The following is a 14,780-nucleotide window of genomic DNA, read 5'->3' on the forward strand; positions in this document are numbered from 1 at the left end:
CAGGCCACCTCCATCTCTAGTGTCAGGCCTCCTCCTCTCTGGTGTCAGGCCTCCTCCTCCTCTCTCTGTGTCAGGCCTCCTCCTCCTCTCTGTGTCAGGCCTCCTCCTCTCTGTGTCAGGCCTCCTCCTCTCTCTGTGTCAGGCCTCCTCCTCTCTCTGGTGTCAGGCCTCCTCCTCTCTGTGTCAGGCCTCCTCCTCTCTCTTGTGTCAGGCCTCCTCCTCTCTGTGTGTCAGGCTTCCTCCTCTCTCTTGTGTTCAGCCTCCTCCTCCTCTCTCTGTGTCAGGCCTCCTCCTCATCTGTGTGTCAGGCCTCCTCCTCCTCTCTCTCTGTCAGGCCTCCTCCTCTCTCTTGTGTCCGGCCTCCTCCTCTGTGTGTGTCAGGCCTCCTCCTCTGTGTGTGTCAGGCCTTCTCCTCCTCTCTCTGTGTCAGGCCTTCTCTCTGTGTGTCAGGCCTCCTCCTCTCTCATGTGTCAGGCCTCTCTTCCTCTCTCTGTGTCAGGCCTCTCCTCCTCTCTCGTGTGTCCGGCCTCCTCCTCTCTCTTGTGTCCGGCCTCCTCCTCCTCTCTCTGTGTCAGGCCTCCTCCTCTCTCATGTGTCAGGCCTCTCCTCCTCTCTCTGTGTCAGGCCTCTCCTCCTCTCTCATGTGTCACGCCTCCTCCTTCTCTCTTATGTGTCCTCCTCCTCTCTCTGGTGTCAGGCCTCTCCTCCTCTCTCATGTGTCACGCCTCCTCCTTCTCTCTTATGTGTCCTCCTCCTCTCTCTGGTGTCAGGCCTCCTCCTCTCTGATGTGTCAGGCCTCCTCCTCTCTGTGGTGTCAGGCCTCCTCTCTGTGTCAGGCCTCCTCCTCTCTCTGGTGTCAGGCCTCCTCTCTGTGTCAGGCCTCCTCCTCTCTCTGGTGTCAGGCCTCCTCCTCTCTGGTGTCAGGCCTCCTCTCTGTGTCAGGCCTCGTCCTCTCTCTGGTGTCAGGCCTCCTCCTCTCTTGTGTCAGGCCTCCTCTCTCTGGTGTCAGGCCTCCTCCTCTCTGTGTCAGGCCTCCTCCTCTCTCTTGTGTCTCTGGTGTCAGAGGGGAGAAGGGGGAGAAAGGAGCCAGTGCCTGACCATTGCATGAACCCAACTGGTCAGGCTTTGAGACTGTTGATCTTGGATGCAGAAGAGTTGGGATGTAAAATTTATTTGCAAAGATGATGGAGAAAGAAAAAACAAAAAAAGCTGAGGAAGCAAATTATCTTTTTGGTGTGTTTGTGGGTTGTTTTTTGGGGTTTTTTTTTTTTGTTTGTTTGTTTGTTTGTTTGTTTTTCTTCTTTTGCTTATTCATTTTATATCCTTATATTCAAGGATTTCCCTTGTAAACATATACATCTTTACTTGTCTGCTTCAAAGGAGCAAGTAAAATGTTCAGACAGGTTATTGTTCCGTAACACTCAAAACATAGCCCTCTTACATAGACAGATATCTTTTACAACAGCCAGCATTTTCCTAAACAGCTTATGCCAAAGGGATCAAATCTTTCAGTTTGTAGTTTTCGTGAATTTCAAAAATGGGGTGTCACAGCTGGAATCTTTTTCTGCACTGGGAAATAGGCTTCATCATTCGCTGATTGAAAGAACACCATTAAGTAAGCATATTGAATGTTTCCTGAAAAGCTGTAAAATTATGACATGTTTGCTTACATTTGTTTTTACTGTTATAAAATATTGATTAAACAAGTAATGGAGTCATGTTTGCTTACATTTGTTTTTACTGTTATAAAATATTGATTAAACAAGTAATGGAGTGCAGCATATTGTGAATACATTTTATCTTTAGTGTATGCATGTGTGTATTTCTCTTTATGTGTGTGAAATCTTCAGTTTAACGTCTATTCACTAGAAGTGATATTAGACAGAATGTTTGTGTGTGTGTATGTGTATGTCTCTGTGTGTGTGTGTGTGTGTGTGTGTATTTGGTATGTGTGGCATGTGATCCGTACCTGTGTGTGTGTGTGTTGTGCAGGGTCTGTTTGCCCGGAAGCGCATGTTGCTGTTGACGGAGGGCCCACACCTGTACTACGTGGATTACTCCACCAATAAGAAAGTGCTGAAAGGGCAGATCCCCTGGTGAGTGGCCCACCTTCTCCAAGCTCCTTTCCTGACAGTGTCCGCCCTGCATGAGGGAGGGATAGGAGAGAAAAAAAACATTGTTTTATTATATAGCGCCTGATCATATGATTTTGCTTTAAGTGCTTTACAATAGTTCCAGTGTCAAACAGATACGTACATACAATTTGTGCCTGAGATTATTTTTCACCAACTCATTTCTTACACCTTTCTTCTTGTGTTTGGTATCGTTCATATCACTATGTCTGCGTGTGTGTGTGTGTGTGTGTGTGTGTGCAGGCTTGGATAATGTGTTCTACATGTGTGTGTGTGTGTGTGTGTGTGTGTGTGTGTGCAGGCTTGGATAATGTGTTCTACATGTGTGTGTGTGTGTGTGTGTGTGCAGGCTTGGATAATGTGTTATTAGGGGTTTTGATATAAAGATGCTTCTAAAAATTATACTGAAGAGTACAAAGAAAGTCACATTGTTAGTACCTGCAAGATATCCACTTTAAAACGTAGTTATTATGTTATATTTTTCAAATTAAGTGTGTTTAACTGAAAGAAATGTGCATGATTGAAGGAATTTCCATAGTCATATATTTGTGCATGCATGCATGCATGCATGCTCACTCACATGCACTCTCTATCTCTCTCTGTGTCTCTCTCTCCCTTTTTCTGTCTTTGTCTTTGATTAAATTGGGAAGTAAAATTATCCCTATGAATCGTAAACATTGGCTTTAAGTGAATGTGATTTTTTTCAGCGGATGTTGTTGTGTTTTTTGTCTTTAACCAATTCAGTGCCTACAAGACATCAGCTGATGTCCTGCTCAAAGTGTTGTCATAGTGCCTATAAGACGTCCACTGACGTCCTGCATCTACTTCGATTTTTCATTCATCGGAGTTTGGTACAATATGCATAAACTGACTGAATGGTTAGTTTAGCATGTCTGGATTATAAACATACTATTTAAGTGAGCATTCGACAAGTAGAAGACCCATGTCTTCTCAATAATGATTTGTTAACTAGACCACTTGGAGTGCGCATGTAAAGAGGGTTTGCCTCACATGCCAAAAAAGGCGTCGGACACTTTGTCAAGTGAAGGTAGTGGTCCCAGTCAACGGATTTACACAATTTCAGAAGCTGTGCAGATGATTATGTGTGTGTATAATGGTAAGAGATGGATCAGTCTTGTCTTATGATTCGTTTTAACTCTGAGGTGATGACAACAAAGTGACAAAACTAACAGCAGCATTTCTTCAGTTCATCTGTCCTGTCAAACATCATTGACCATAACTAACTGGAGAGATGGCCTAGAGGTAACGCGTCCGCCTAGGAAGCAAGAGAATCTGAGCACGCTGGTTCGAATCACAGCTCAGCCGCCGATATTTTCTCCTCCTCCACTAGACCTTGAGTGGTGGTCTGGACGCTAGTCATTCGGATGAGACAATAAACCGAGGTCCCGTGTGCAGCATGCACTTGGCGCATGTAAAAGAACCCATGGCAACAAAACGGTTCCTGGCAAAATTCTGTAGAAAAATCCACTGCGATAGGAAAAACAAATAAAACTTCACGCAGGAAAAAATACAAAAGAAATGGGTGGCGCTGTAGTGTAGCGACGCGCTTTCCATGGGGAGAGCAGCCCGAATTTCACACAGAGAAATCTGTTGTGATAAAAAAAAATACAAATACAAATAACAGTGAAGGCTCAGTACTTTCATGTAATTTTAGAAGTGGGGCAGGAGAGATAGAGGAGTGGTGTAAGATGATAGGTCAAAGGCCTGTCAGTGAACTGTCTGTTCACAGTGTTCAGCTGTGGGGTATGACAACTACCAATAATCCACAATTTTCATGAAACCCAGGGTTGACAAACAATAGACGGGAATCACATGTTTTTGTTTTTTCTGTTTTTGTCACTGATCAGTTGACTGATTTCTTTGTGGAGGAGACAAATCAGATGCACAGCAGACTCTTCATCAGATTATTTACAACCAGGAGGAAGAGAATGTCATTAAATAGCTTTCTCCTAGTCCTATAATGGGGGGATGCTTTTTTGTCGTTGCTGGGACAGTTATTCACTGACATGACCGCAAGAGTTGTGATTGTCATCATAAACTGATAAGCCATTTTGTTTCCTTTGACAGGTATAGTCAGACAATAAGTGTGCTATTTTCAGCTGTATTTTGTTTGTTTTCTTTTTGAGTGTCATTCTGTGGAGGTGAAAATAGACTTTTTAATGTATGAAAATTATTATCTTCACTTTGAAATGGCTGAATAGTTATCAAGATTCAAAATAATTATGGGGAAAAAAATCTGGAATTAGAATCCACATTTATTTTTCTTCATAAAAACTTTTACTTTCGTTCTGTGTCTCTCATAGTTTTTGTGCCCAGATATTGTGAAAGTTATTACCCCTGATCCTCAAAATTACCTGGCAAAGGGAGAGCATTTTTTATTTTGCATTTTATTTTTTATTATTCTCAGACACTGAATGGGTTAAAGACAACTTTTTTTTTTTCAAGAGAGAAATGAATAAATAGATAAATAAAGAAGATGGTGTTGTGTTGACAGGTCCCAGTCTTTGAGACCAGAGGCCAAGAACTTCAAGATCTTCTTTGTCCACACAGTAAGTGTTGTTGGCTCATTGGGTCAGTGACATGCACATTGACCCCATACATTTTGGCTGTTGTGAAAGTGAATTGTCCATGAAATATCTTAAGCACCTTGGGAATAATAGTACCTGTGTTGCCTCAAAATGTGTTTGCCCCAAACAGGAGGTGCGGGGGCAGGATGGGGGGAGAAATAGACGGGCGCAATAGCCGAGTGGTTAAAGCATTGGACTGTCAATCTGAGGGTCCCGGGTTCGAATCACGGTGACGGCGCCTGGTGGGTAAAGGGTGGAGATTTTTCCGATCTCCCAGGTCAACATATGTACAGACCTGCTAGTGCCTGAACCCCCTTCGTGTGTATATGCAAGCAGAAGATCAGATACGCACGTTAAAGATCCTGTAATCCATGTCAGCGTTCGGTGGGTTATGGAAACAAGAACATACCCAGCATGCATACCCCCGAAAACGGAGTATGGCTGCCTACATGGCGGGGTAAAGAACGGTCATACACGTAAAAGCCCACTCGTGTGCATACGAGTGAACGCAGAAGAAGAAGAAGGGAGAGAAATAAGTTTTCAGGTTATCCTGTTGATGATTGACTATCATAATGGAAGTGGGGAATGCATCATGGATAATCATTATCATAAAGACAGGAAATGGAAATCCTCATGGCTGTATGTATATGGCAGCTGCTGATCATCCGAACTGATACCACAGATGAAAAATAACAAAGTTCTTTCTCAGTAAAAAAAACAACAACAAAAAACTCAAAGAAAACCTGTAAAATCTATTAATTAAAAAAAATTTCTCAATTTATCATACTTTGCTTGATATTTGTATTGATTTACATTCATGTCTGTTATTAACGGTGGAAGTCTTAGTACAGATTTGTAGAATTTTGGTATTGACTTAAATTCATTTTATTTACATTCATTGATATCTGTTCTTAATGATGGAAATCTTAGCTGCTGCTTTTTTTTTTTTTTCTTTTTTTTTTTTTTTTTTTTTTAATTTGTATTGACTTACATTCATTCATCTGTTGTTGATTATGGAAATCTTAGGATTTGATGAATGATGTGTGTTTCAGCCGAACAGAACGTACTACTTGGAGAGCCGTGATTCCGACGCCCATGACTGGGAGGTGAAGATCAACGAGGTGTGGCAGCGCTACTACGGCAAATCAGAATGAAAACACCTATACAGAAAACCTCTCTGGCCTCTTCTCATCGAACGTCATGAGAACAAGGGGCCACTGGATTCATGTGTCGCTGGTTCCTGGCCTCAGAATCGCATAGTATTATCAGTGTGTGGTTGAAGAGAAATGGAAAATTGTTTAGTTGATTGAAGAACCACTTGAAGTACACACACACCTACACAATGCATTTTTCTGGTGACAGACTTTGATCCTTAATGCCTCTGTCAGGACAAGTGTCTGTTTATGCCTTCAGTACATGATCAGCACCTTGCACTGTGATGCCTGTGTGGTGGGAGTGTGCGAGTAGGCACGTCATTTAATTACATAATGATGATGTGAGTGGGTGGGTTGGGAGGAGAAATGGTGTACAGAAGGATTAGTTGGGTGGGTTTTTTTTTTATATAGATGGGGCTGTCACTTGCTTAGCTGTAAACACATCATGGTGGAGCATTGTTCATAAGTTATTGACATCAACTTCCCATTCTTCTGTTGTCTCTGTAAAAAAGAAAAGTACTTTTGTCTCCATGTGTGCATACCACTTCCTTTTAAGTATATTTGTTGTAGTTTGAAGCGCAGGTTTGGTGATCCAGTTGTTGGTGGGAAACAAATGGCGTGTTTGCATTATTATCAACATATAGATAGCTCATTTACTGTTTGAAATAACCTCATTGCCTCAAAGTGTGGTGGATGGCAGAAATGAAGTGATGATTATGGATCCTGTGGTTTGTTGCTTGTGCTGTATCATGTGTGTACAGTTTCCTTGTGTTTTGTATTGTTTCGGCTTTTTTGTTTCTTTTCTTTCGGTATGCTTTTAATGACATCAGAATAGATGGGCTTTAGTTAGTTTGAACGATGCTGTATGGAACTATGACCCAAATTCTATGTATTTGTGTGTGAGTGTGTGTTTCTGTATTTTTACAGTTGTTAAAACATTCTTAATGTGTTCAATTAGACTGTGATGCATAACATTGTTCCTCTCCTGTACACATTCTGTTTGATAAAAAAAAAGAAAAAAAAAAGATGTTGTTGTTGATTTATTTTAACTAAATGTTCAAAAGTTGTGCGGTATAAAAAAACAAACAAGTGTTGTACATTTTGTGCCAACTTATCAATCCATGTCTGAGATGTCTTGGCCTAGTCTGTCACATTGTTTTTGGTTCCTGATATTCTGTTGGTAATCTTTGGAACTGAGTGTGGTAAGGAGAGTGGTATGGGAGAAAGGGGGAACGTGGAAGTGTGTCAGTCTTCAATTAAAAAAACCAAAACAATATTAACACCAGTGTTGTTGATTATTGTTTTGTTGGGTTGCCCATATCAGATAAAACAAACAGTAGATGCCAAATCAGTGTTTAAAAACAAAAGAAAAAAAAAGGACAGTCTCTATCCAGCTTTATGATGTGAATCTGTTTTTGATGTTTCCTTTGTATTTTTATGGGTTAATGCATACAGTTTTGGGTCTGGGAACATCTGTTGTGTAGAACTGTTAGAGCAATATTTTTTAACCTTGTGGGGGTGAGGGGGGGTGTTTGTTTTGGGGTTGTTTTTTTTAAGTCCCCAGAACAGTTGTGTCGTTAACTTAGAAGAATGTGTACTGTATGAGCTACATAGTACATTATGAAAATATTGGGCTAAAAATTTCCTGTTTTCTAATCCTCTCTCCTGTCTTTGTCTTTTGCTGTATGTTTGATTTTCTTCAACTTTTTGTTGTTGTATGTTTTAGTCCAGTCATCTGCAAAATTTGCTAAACATAGCTCTGTTTTTTTCTTCTTCTCTATTTATGCTTGGATTGATTCTCAGCTTTTGTTTTTTTTTTTGCTTTTTTTTCTTCTTTTTTGTATGTGTGGTCTTATTTGTCATTGACATATTCTTCATAGTCAAACTTATCATGAAGGCCACTTTTTGTGGAAAAATCAGAAAACAGGCACTGCATTGTATATCATTACATCACTTCTAAGTGGCAGTTGCAGCGTCAAGGGATTATAAGTGGACAAGCACTAAAAGGCATGCACCAGTCCCAGTGAGAATCAAAACATCTTCGTTTTTAGATTAGTTTACAAAACGTAAATGACCCAAATTACTGCAGATAAATATTTTTCACACTTTACCTGGTTATTTCCCATCCTGGCCCCCATGAGCAGTTGGTAAGGATCAAGTAGAAAGTTGTAAAAGAGTTGAAATACCTGATTATTGCTTCCTTTATTACTACTTTTCATTACACATGATTCAGAGAACACAACCGGTGATGACTGTTTTAATGTGTTAAGTAGATGTAAGACAGTGCTGTTACAGCACATGCATTCACAAGCGTGTGTGTGTGTGTGTGTGTGCGTGTGTTTGCATAGGGGAGAATGTGAGAGAGAGCGAATCTTGTAGAATATAAATTATAATCTGTATGAAATAATGCAGAGGGAGTTGTGGGTCAGGAACTACATATATAAGATTTCAAAGCAGTCCTGATGTGTGTGAATGTGATTTTAACACATTCTTGCTGAAAAAGTCTCTTGAAAAGTAGAACTGAGGGAAACATGAAATGCTTGCATTCATTGCTAGATCATCTGCCTTTCACACTCAGAACATAGCATTCTAGATGTTAGGCCTTTGATCTTTGGAGGTGTGTGCCCCTTCAGACACTTTCCCATCAAGTATAGACGCTTTTGTATCCTTTTATTCTACAACATGTATCTATATTTCTGTGTGATACTTTATTCAGTACTCTGTTGAGATTGTTCAAGCTAGGAGTGTCCTTTTGTTTTTCTGTTTCTCAGCGCTAACATAAACTTGGAGCTCACATAGACTAATGATTGCTGCTATACAGTAATTGAATGATTAGTGGGAAGGATAGATTGGCATGGCTTTGGGACTCTGTACGGAATGTTGAGGGGGGCAGGTTTGCTCACATCATGGATTTTATGGAAATGGGGCACACAGACGACAAAGCTGATTGTTTGAGCATTTTACACTTTGGGTATCATTTCATTTGCAGTTTTAATTAATTAAGTAGGCTGTGAATGTGTGCTGGTATGAGTTGTTGTGATTCTTTCATTATTGTTAATGCTCTGTTGAACCTGTGACCTGTATTTGTATATAATTGGTGGTATATAGAAAGAGTACTAGTATTCCTGTTGCTGTTGTGTAGATATCAAACTTAGCAAAACAAAAACAACAAAAAAATCGGGTAACCACTGATGCTTATTGGTCTTTCACAGTTCTGTCTTTGTTAACCTTTTAATTGGTCGTTGATGTGATTGTTGGTGTTGAAGATTGTCGATCATCGTCTCCTGCACTCTGATTGCTGAGTGATAATATGTTGGTATCTCACAGTTTCTGCTTCTGTGTACTTCACATCCGTGTATTTTTATGGTGTGAGAGCGGGTGCCAGAAATAGAGAACTGGCTTTGACAGGATTTGAATGTTGTGTTGCCATGTTTTAAAGCATTTTCATGTTTTAAAGAAGTGCTTGTTGATTATGTTGTCAGACTTATTATTCCTTTTTTTTTTTTTTTTTTTTGATTTGGTACTATAATTTTCTTCTTTTTCAGATTTTATTTATTTATTATTTCTTCTTTTTTTTTATTTACATCTGTGTGTGTCATGAACTAATATTTGACCAGATTATGGATGGTGGTTGGTTTCAATGAATTAATGTACAATAGGGTGGGTGGGTAGTGTTTGTTTTGGGGACTGGTGGGGGTGCCTTTTTTTTTTAGAATAATAATAATGATGATGGTAATCTGAAAAAAGTGGGAAGGTTAGAGGTTGTGTATTCTTTCTCTTATGTTTTTTGTTGTTGTTGCGAGAAATTATGTTACTGGGTTTTTTTTAAACACTGCCCTGAAAGTATGTCTGATTCTACTGCATTATTTTTATTTTTGAACATCGTATGGACATTGTAGGTGGCATGATCAAAGATACTGGTATTTAGTATCCACATAAAATACAATGGTTTTCAAAATAGAGTGTAATTTTTCCAGTTTGCAATTTCAGAGGGGTTTTTTTTGGGGGGTGGGGGGGGTATTTTTTTTTTAATTAATAAAATGATATTTAGTGCCTAATCCGTGGTTAAAAACAAAACTAGCGATGGTGAGTACCAATGCTCACTCTTTCCCCTTCTGTTTGTCATTGTTTTAGTGAACTTTATTTGATTAAAAAGCTTGATTACTGCCAAAACATTTGTTGGTGTAAGAGGATCTGTGGATGAAAAAAAAAAATGTTTGGAGGTGAATTTGGGATGAAATGGATAAATTCACTCTGAAAAAAAAAAGCAGTCAGTGAACACAGCTTGATGCTTGATTGAAGTAGTTGGAAAGGGTGGGAATTTATTTCAGCCAAAGAATACATTGGTTGTGGAATATATCTTCTATTCAACTGAATATAAAATGAAGTAGTAGTGTGATTCAAGATTTGAGAATGAATTTATCTCCTTAAATCGGAGAGAACACTTTGATCTCTGTATCACTGCATAAGTAGAGTGGCCACAGAGCACAACTTGGTAAGGGGGTAGCCGGTTCAAACCTCGGATGAGGCAGGGTCTTTGTCATTGACATGTCTGTTTGCCCACACTTGAAAGTTCATAACTTTAGAGACAAAGACAGGCACGCTTGCACACAAACACACACACAATGCACAGACATGGGGAAAGTGACATTGCCATATTTAAATCTTACCCAAAAACTGAACATGCCAGCATGATTGATTACTGAAAAAGTATATCTAATATTTACTATTTTAAGTCCCCCACTGTGAGAATGCAGGGGCTGTGTCGAGTATAGATATATAGTATCTCCATCTAGAAATTCTGTGGAGGAAATGTACTCTTTTCTACCACTGACTGTGTTTCTTTCTCTCTCTCTCTCTCTCTCTCTCTCTCTCTCTCTCTCTCTCTCTCTCTTCTTCCTTTCATATTTTCTGCCTTGCTGGTCCATTCAGTTATTTTTTGTTTCTAGAAAGTCTTGATTTTTTTTTTCTGGACATCATAATTGGACCTTTAAACAATGCCATATTCTTTATGGTGCCAAGGTAATGCATGTAAGTTACATACTGGCATTTTCTGGTTTTTGTAAGTCAATTATTACATATAGTTTTGCGCATGATGTATAGTTATGTTTGTGTGCAGGTTGCTTTTCCTTAGTGTCTGGTGAAAAATGTTCTTTTCCAGGTTTCTTTCTTTTCAGGTTCTATGGGATTGATATTGAAAGGTGGTTTTTTTTTTTGTTTTTTTTTCATCAGTGTGGTCAGCAGGACAGTAAGCAACAATGATGACAGTAATAACTAGTTTTAAGTCTCTTGTCTGCTTGCACTGTATGTTTGCAACCCACAAAATGATTGGTACATGTGTTGACTTTTTTGTCACAACATATTTTCTGTACTAAAATGCGATGCCCTCAAAGCAAGAAGTACCTTTTTGCTTCAGTGCTGTGCCATTTTATGCATGCATGTAGTGTTCTGTGATTCAGAGATGTGTATGTGTGAGTGTGTGTGTGTGAGAGAGAGTCTTTGAATTTGTAAGTGTGCATCTTTTTTTCTGTGTGTGTGTGTGTGTGCGTGCGTGTGCCTATCAACTTGTTATATTCTGCAATTAAACATTTACAACCAACTTGCATATTCCACGGTTTAATTAAACAAGTACAGTTATTCATTTTGTGGGGTTGTGTGTTATCAGTGCATGCTGTACATGAGGCCTCAACTGATACAGTCTCTTGCAGAAATTCGACACCCAAACCCCCACTCAGACCTAGAGGTTGACTGGATGGAGAAATGGGGCAGAAAATGGATTCAATCTGAACATGATGAACATGTCAAACAAATCAGAGTGTGAATCCTTTAATCTGTATGACTGGTCTAATTTGTAAAGAAGGTAGGTGTGGGGATCACAAAAACATAGTATGAAAATCTTATTGTCTTTACCTATTCAAACCTATGGAGTTTACAGCCTGAGCAGGTTTCTCTGTTATCTTGATGCAGAAAAATGCAGAAAATGATAGTGAAATGACCAGTTTTCCTCCAGATTGACACGTGCGGACACAACCAGAAATACAAATTTAGTTCACCATTCTTGCAGCTTATGCATATGTAGGAATGTGGAAACCATTTTACTGAAACAAATTTTGATGCCTAAGCATTGCTCAGGTGCAGAGTCAGTGAGTTAAGCAGTTTTTTTTTTTTTTTATTCAAAAGAATGGTTATTTGATGTTGCCATGATCTAAGAAAGAATTGACAGCACATTGTATGTGTGTGAAACTTACACAATAACAACCTTTCCTGTCTTCACAGCATCTGCTTTGCATTGAGTCATGTTAGTTTTTATCTGTCAGTCTATTGTTACACATTTTACCAATGTTCAGTGCATAACAAAAAAAAAAATAATGATCCACCACATTCCTCATTTGTAGGAGTATTCCAGCATTGGCACTTTTTTTTCACTTTGTGCTTCACTTTAGTTGGGTGTTTTTGCATTGTACCAAATTTGTTGCTGTATTTGTAAAATGGCTTGTAATATATTACTTTTTATGTTGTTAGCTTTTTTTCCCCCCCTTAGGATGCTTGTTATCTTTTAACCTCTAAAAAAAACGTTCTTGACATTAACACCTCATGAACCAGTAGAACCTCCAATTTTGGAAGTCTGTCACAAATTAGAAGTCATTGTTTCCTCGGTCTTAACAAGCTGACTGTTGAGAACCAAAAAACTGGCTCAACTCCCTCCTTTCCCCCAATCCAAACCTCTTTTCCCCTCCTGGGGATGAGGAAGGCATTCATGACATCAGTAAATATACTTTATCCTGAATCCAGATCACTGCAGGCATTAAGAAATGAACAATTCTGATAACAAAAAAAAGATGACAGTTTTTTCTCAGTCTTTTCTGTTTTAAAAATCATTTCAAAGCAGCTGTTACTAAAATATCCAATTGTCAAGAAATTTTCAGACCTGAAGCTACTATGATTTGCTGGTATGTTATCAGTCATAATACTTTCTTGGTTATTTTTTTCTTGTAATGATCGTAAGCACTGACTTCAGTTACAGTTTTCTTGACTAGACAGGAGAGAAGGATGTTTGGATCTACATATACTTTATGAATAGTCATCTGATTTTGATTGCTTGCTAGTTCACTGGCAAATGTGTGTAGAGAAGACATTGAGACTGAGGGTCCGCCATGCCATGAGTTTGGACTGAAGTGAAGATTGTCATTGGTCTTCTGTGTGTTGTCTGTGCTTCATACTGTCCTCTGATGATATGCAATTCACTGAATGGACATGAATAATGACTGTGGTTGAGCCGTTTGATGAGTTAACCTGCATCCTCTTCTTCTGAATGTACATTTTTTTTAAAGACCTCTTCTGTAAAGTATTAATTAAACTTTCTGTGCATCCCAGAAATAATGTTTGTGTGTTTGGCTGTGTGTCTGTGCAGGTTCATGTTAACTGAAAATTATTCATTTCAGATTTTATTTTTGCAGGAAAACATTTTGTCATTCAGACAATACATACATGTTTGTACACCTATTATAATTATTATCTCCGTTTCCACTCACACATAATGCACATAATTTCACCTGCATTCACACAGGTGATTGGACCAGAACACACAAACACATGCATAAATATGCACGCTTGAGTTCACACATATACATACATCCCAGCCAGAAATTCTCTCACCATGTTAGGACTGTCTTGGGTTGGGCAGATCTGGTAGTCATGGTTTGTGAAAAAAAAGCAAAACCAATCTTTTTATTGAAATTTGATTTATAATCAAAGTGAAGATACCATCATCGTTGTGACTTGGAGAGCATAATTTTGTTTGACTCCTGTGATTTTGTTCCATTTTGACTGGATTTAGAGCATCACATCAGCCATCTGTTAAACATTTGGGACCACAACAGCTTCTTTAAAGGTCTGTTTAACGAGACACAGGCAACGGAAAGAATTCAGTACTAATTTATCTGGGCGTGGATAATTCTCTGACTTTTTTGTGCCTTCACGCATCAGAATGAATTTCTATTTCGAAAGGGTTGCTGTTGTAATTTATTATTTCCACTTTGATTAATTGAAAACAAAGAATCCATGCAGTAAACTTATGTCCATAAATTATATGTATGATGAAGTACACTTTCTGAAAATGTGTCATGACTGTGCTTGACAAAATCAACATAAAAATCTACTTTGAGATGATAAAGCTGTAGGTGAACAGCCTAGGCTTTATGATTATCCTAATAGTAACAGTAATTATAATAATTTTTGTTTATATATGCCTAATCAAATCAGTTTGCTCTGAGTGCTTTACTGTTCATGACCTGAACTTACATTTTTTTTAAAAGAATTAACGCTAATAACAGCATTCAAATTGATTTGATTTGATTTGATATGGACAGCCCGTACTTATATAGCGCCTAATCTCAGTCGGAGATCAAGCTCTAAGTGCTTTACAAACTCAGGCTCACTTGCACAACCAGCTTCCAACCTGGGGAGAGCTGACTGATGGCTGCCATTGAGTGAGCACTCATCAGTCATTCCGTGTGTCATTCAATTAGATTTCAGGCACACACACATACACTCTCAAACAGAAATGTAACATTTTATATGTATGACCATTTTGTTTATTTACCCAGCCATGTAGGCAGCCATACTCTGTTTTTGGTGGTGTGCATGCTGGTTATGTTCCTGTTTTCATAACCCACTGAACACTGACATGGATTACAGGATCTTTAATGTGCATATTTGATCTTCTGCATGCATATACACACGAAGAGGGTTCAGGCACTAGCTGTTCTGCACCTATGTTGACCTGGGAGATCAGAAAAAATCTGTACCCTTTACCCACCATGCAGGCACCATTACCGAGATTCAAATCCAGGACCCTCAGATTGAAAGTCCAATGCTTTTACCACTCAGCTATTTTCACATCATGA

The 14,780-nt window shown here is 39.0% G+C and overlaps 1 protein-coding gene across 1 annotated transcript in view; it reads left to right on the forward strand.

Moving 5' to 3' along the window:
- The window catches only part of LOC143276233 (3-phosphoinositide-dependent protein kinase 1-like), a 28,593-nt gene extending 15,339 nt beyond the window's left edge, over positions 1-13,254 (forward strand). The window contains exons 13-15 of the mRNA XM_076580739.1: positions 1,993-2,096; positions 4,648-4,702; positions 5,773-13,254. Coding sequence (XP_076436854.1) covers positions 1,993-2,096; positions 4,648-4,702; positions 5,773-5,874 — 261 coding nt within the window. The 3' untranslated portion in view covers positions 5,875-13,254. The remainder of the gene's footprint in view (positions 1-1,992; positions 2,097-4,647; positions 4,703-5,772) is intronic.
- The last annotated feature ends 1,526 nt before the right edge of the window (positions 13,255-14,780 follow it).

The sequence above is a fragment of the Babylonia areolata genome, chromosome 1, assembly GCF_041734735.1.
Source record: "Babylonia areolata isolate BAREFJ2019XMU chromosome 1, ASM4173473v1, whole genome shotgun sequence".
Taxonomy (NCBI): Eukaryota; Metazoa; Mollusca; class Gastropoda; order Neogastropoda; family Buccinidae; genus Babylonia; species Babylonia areolata.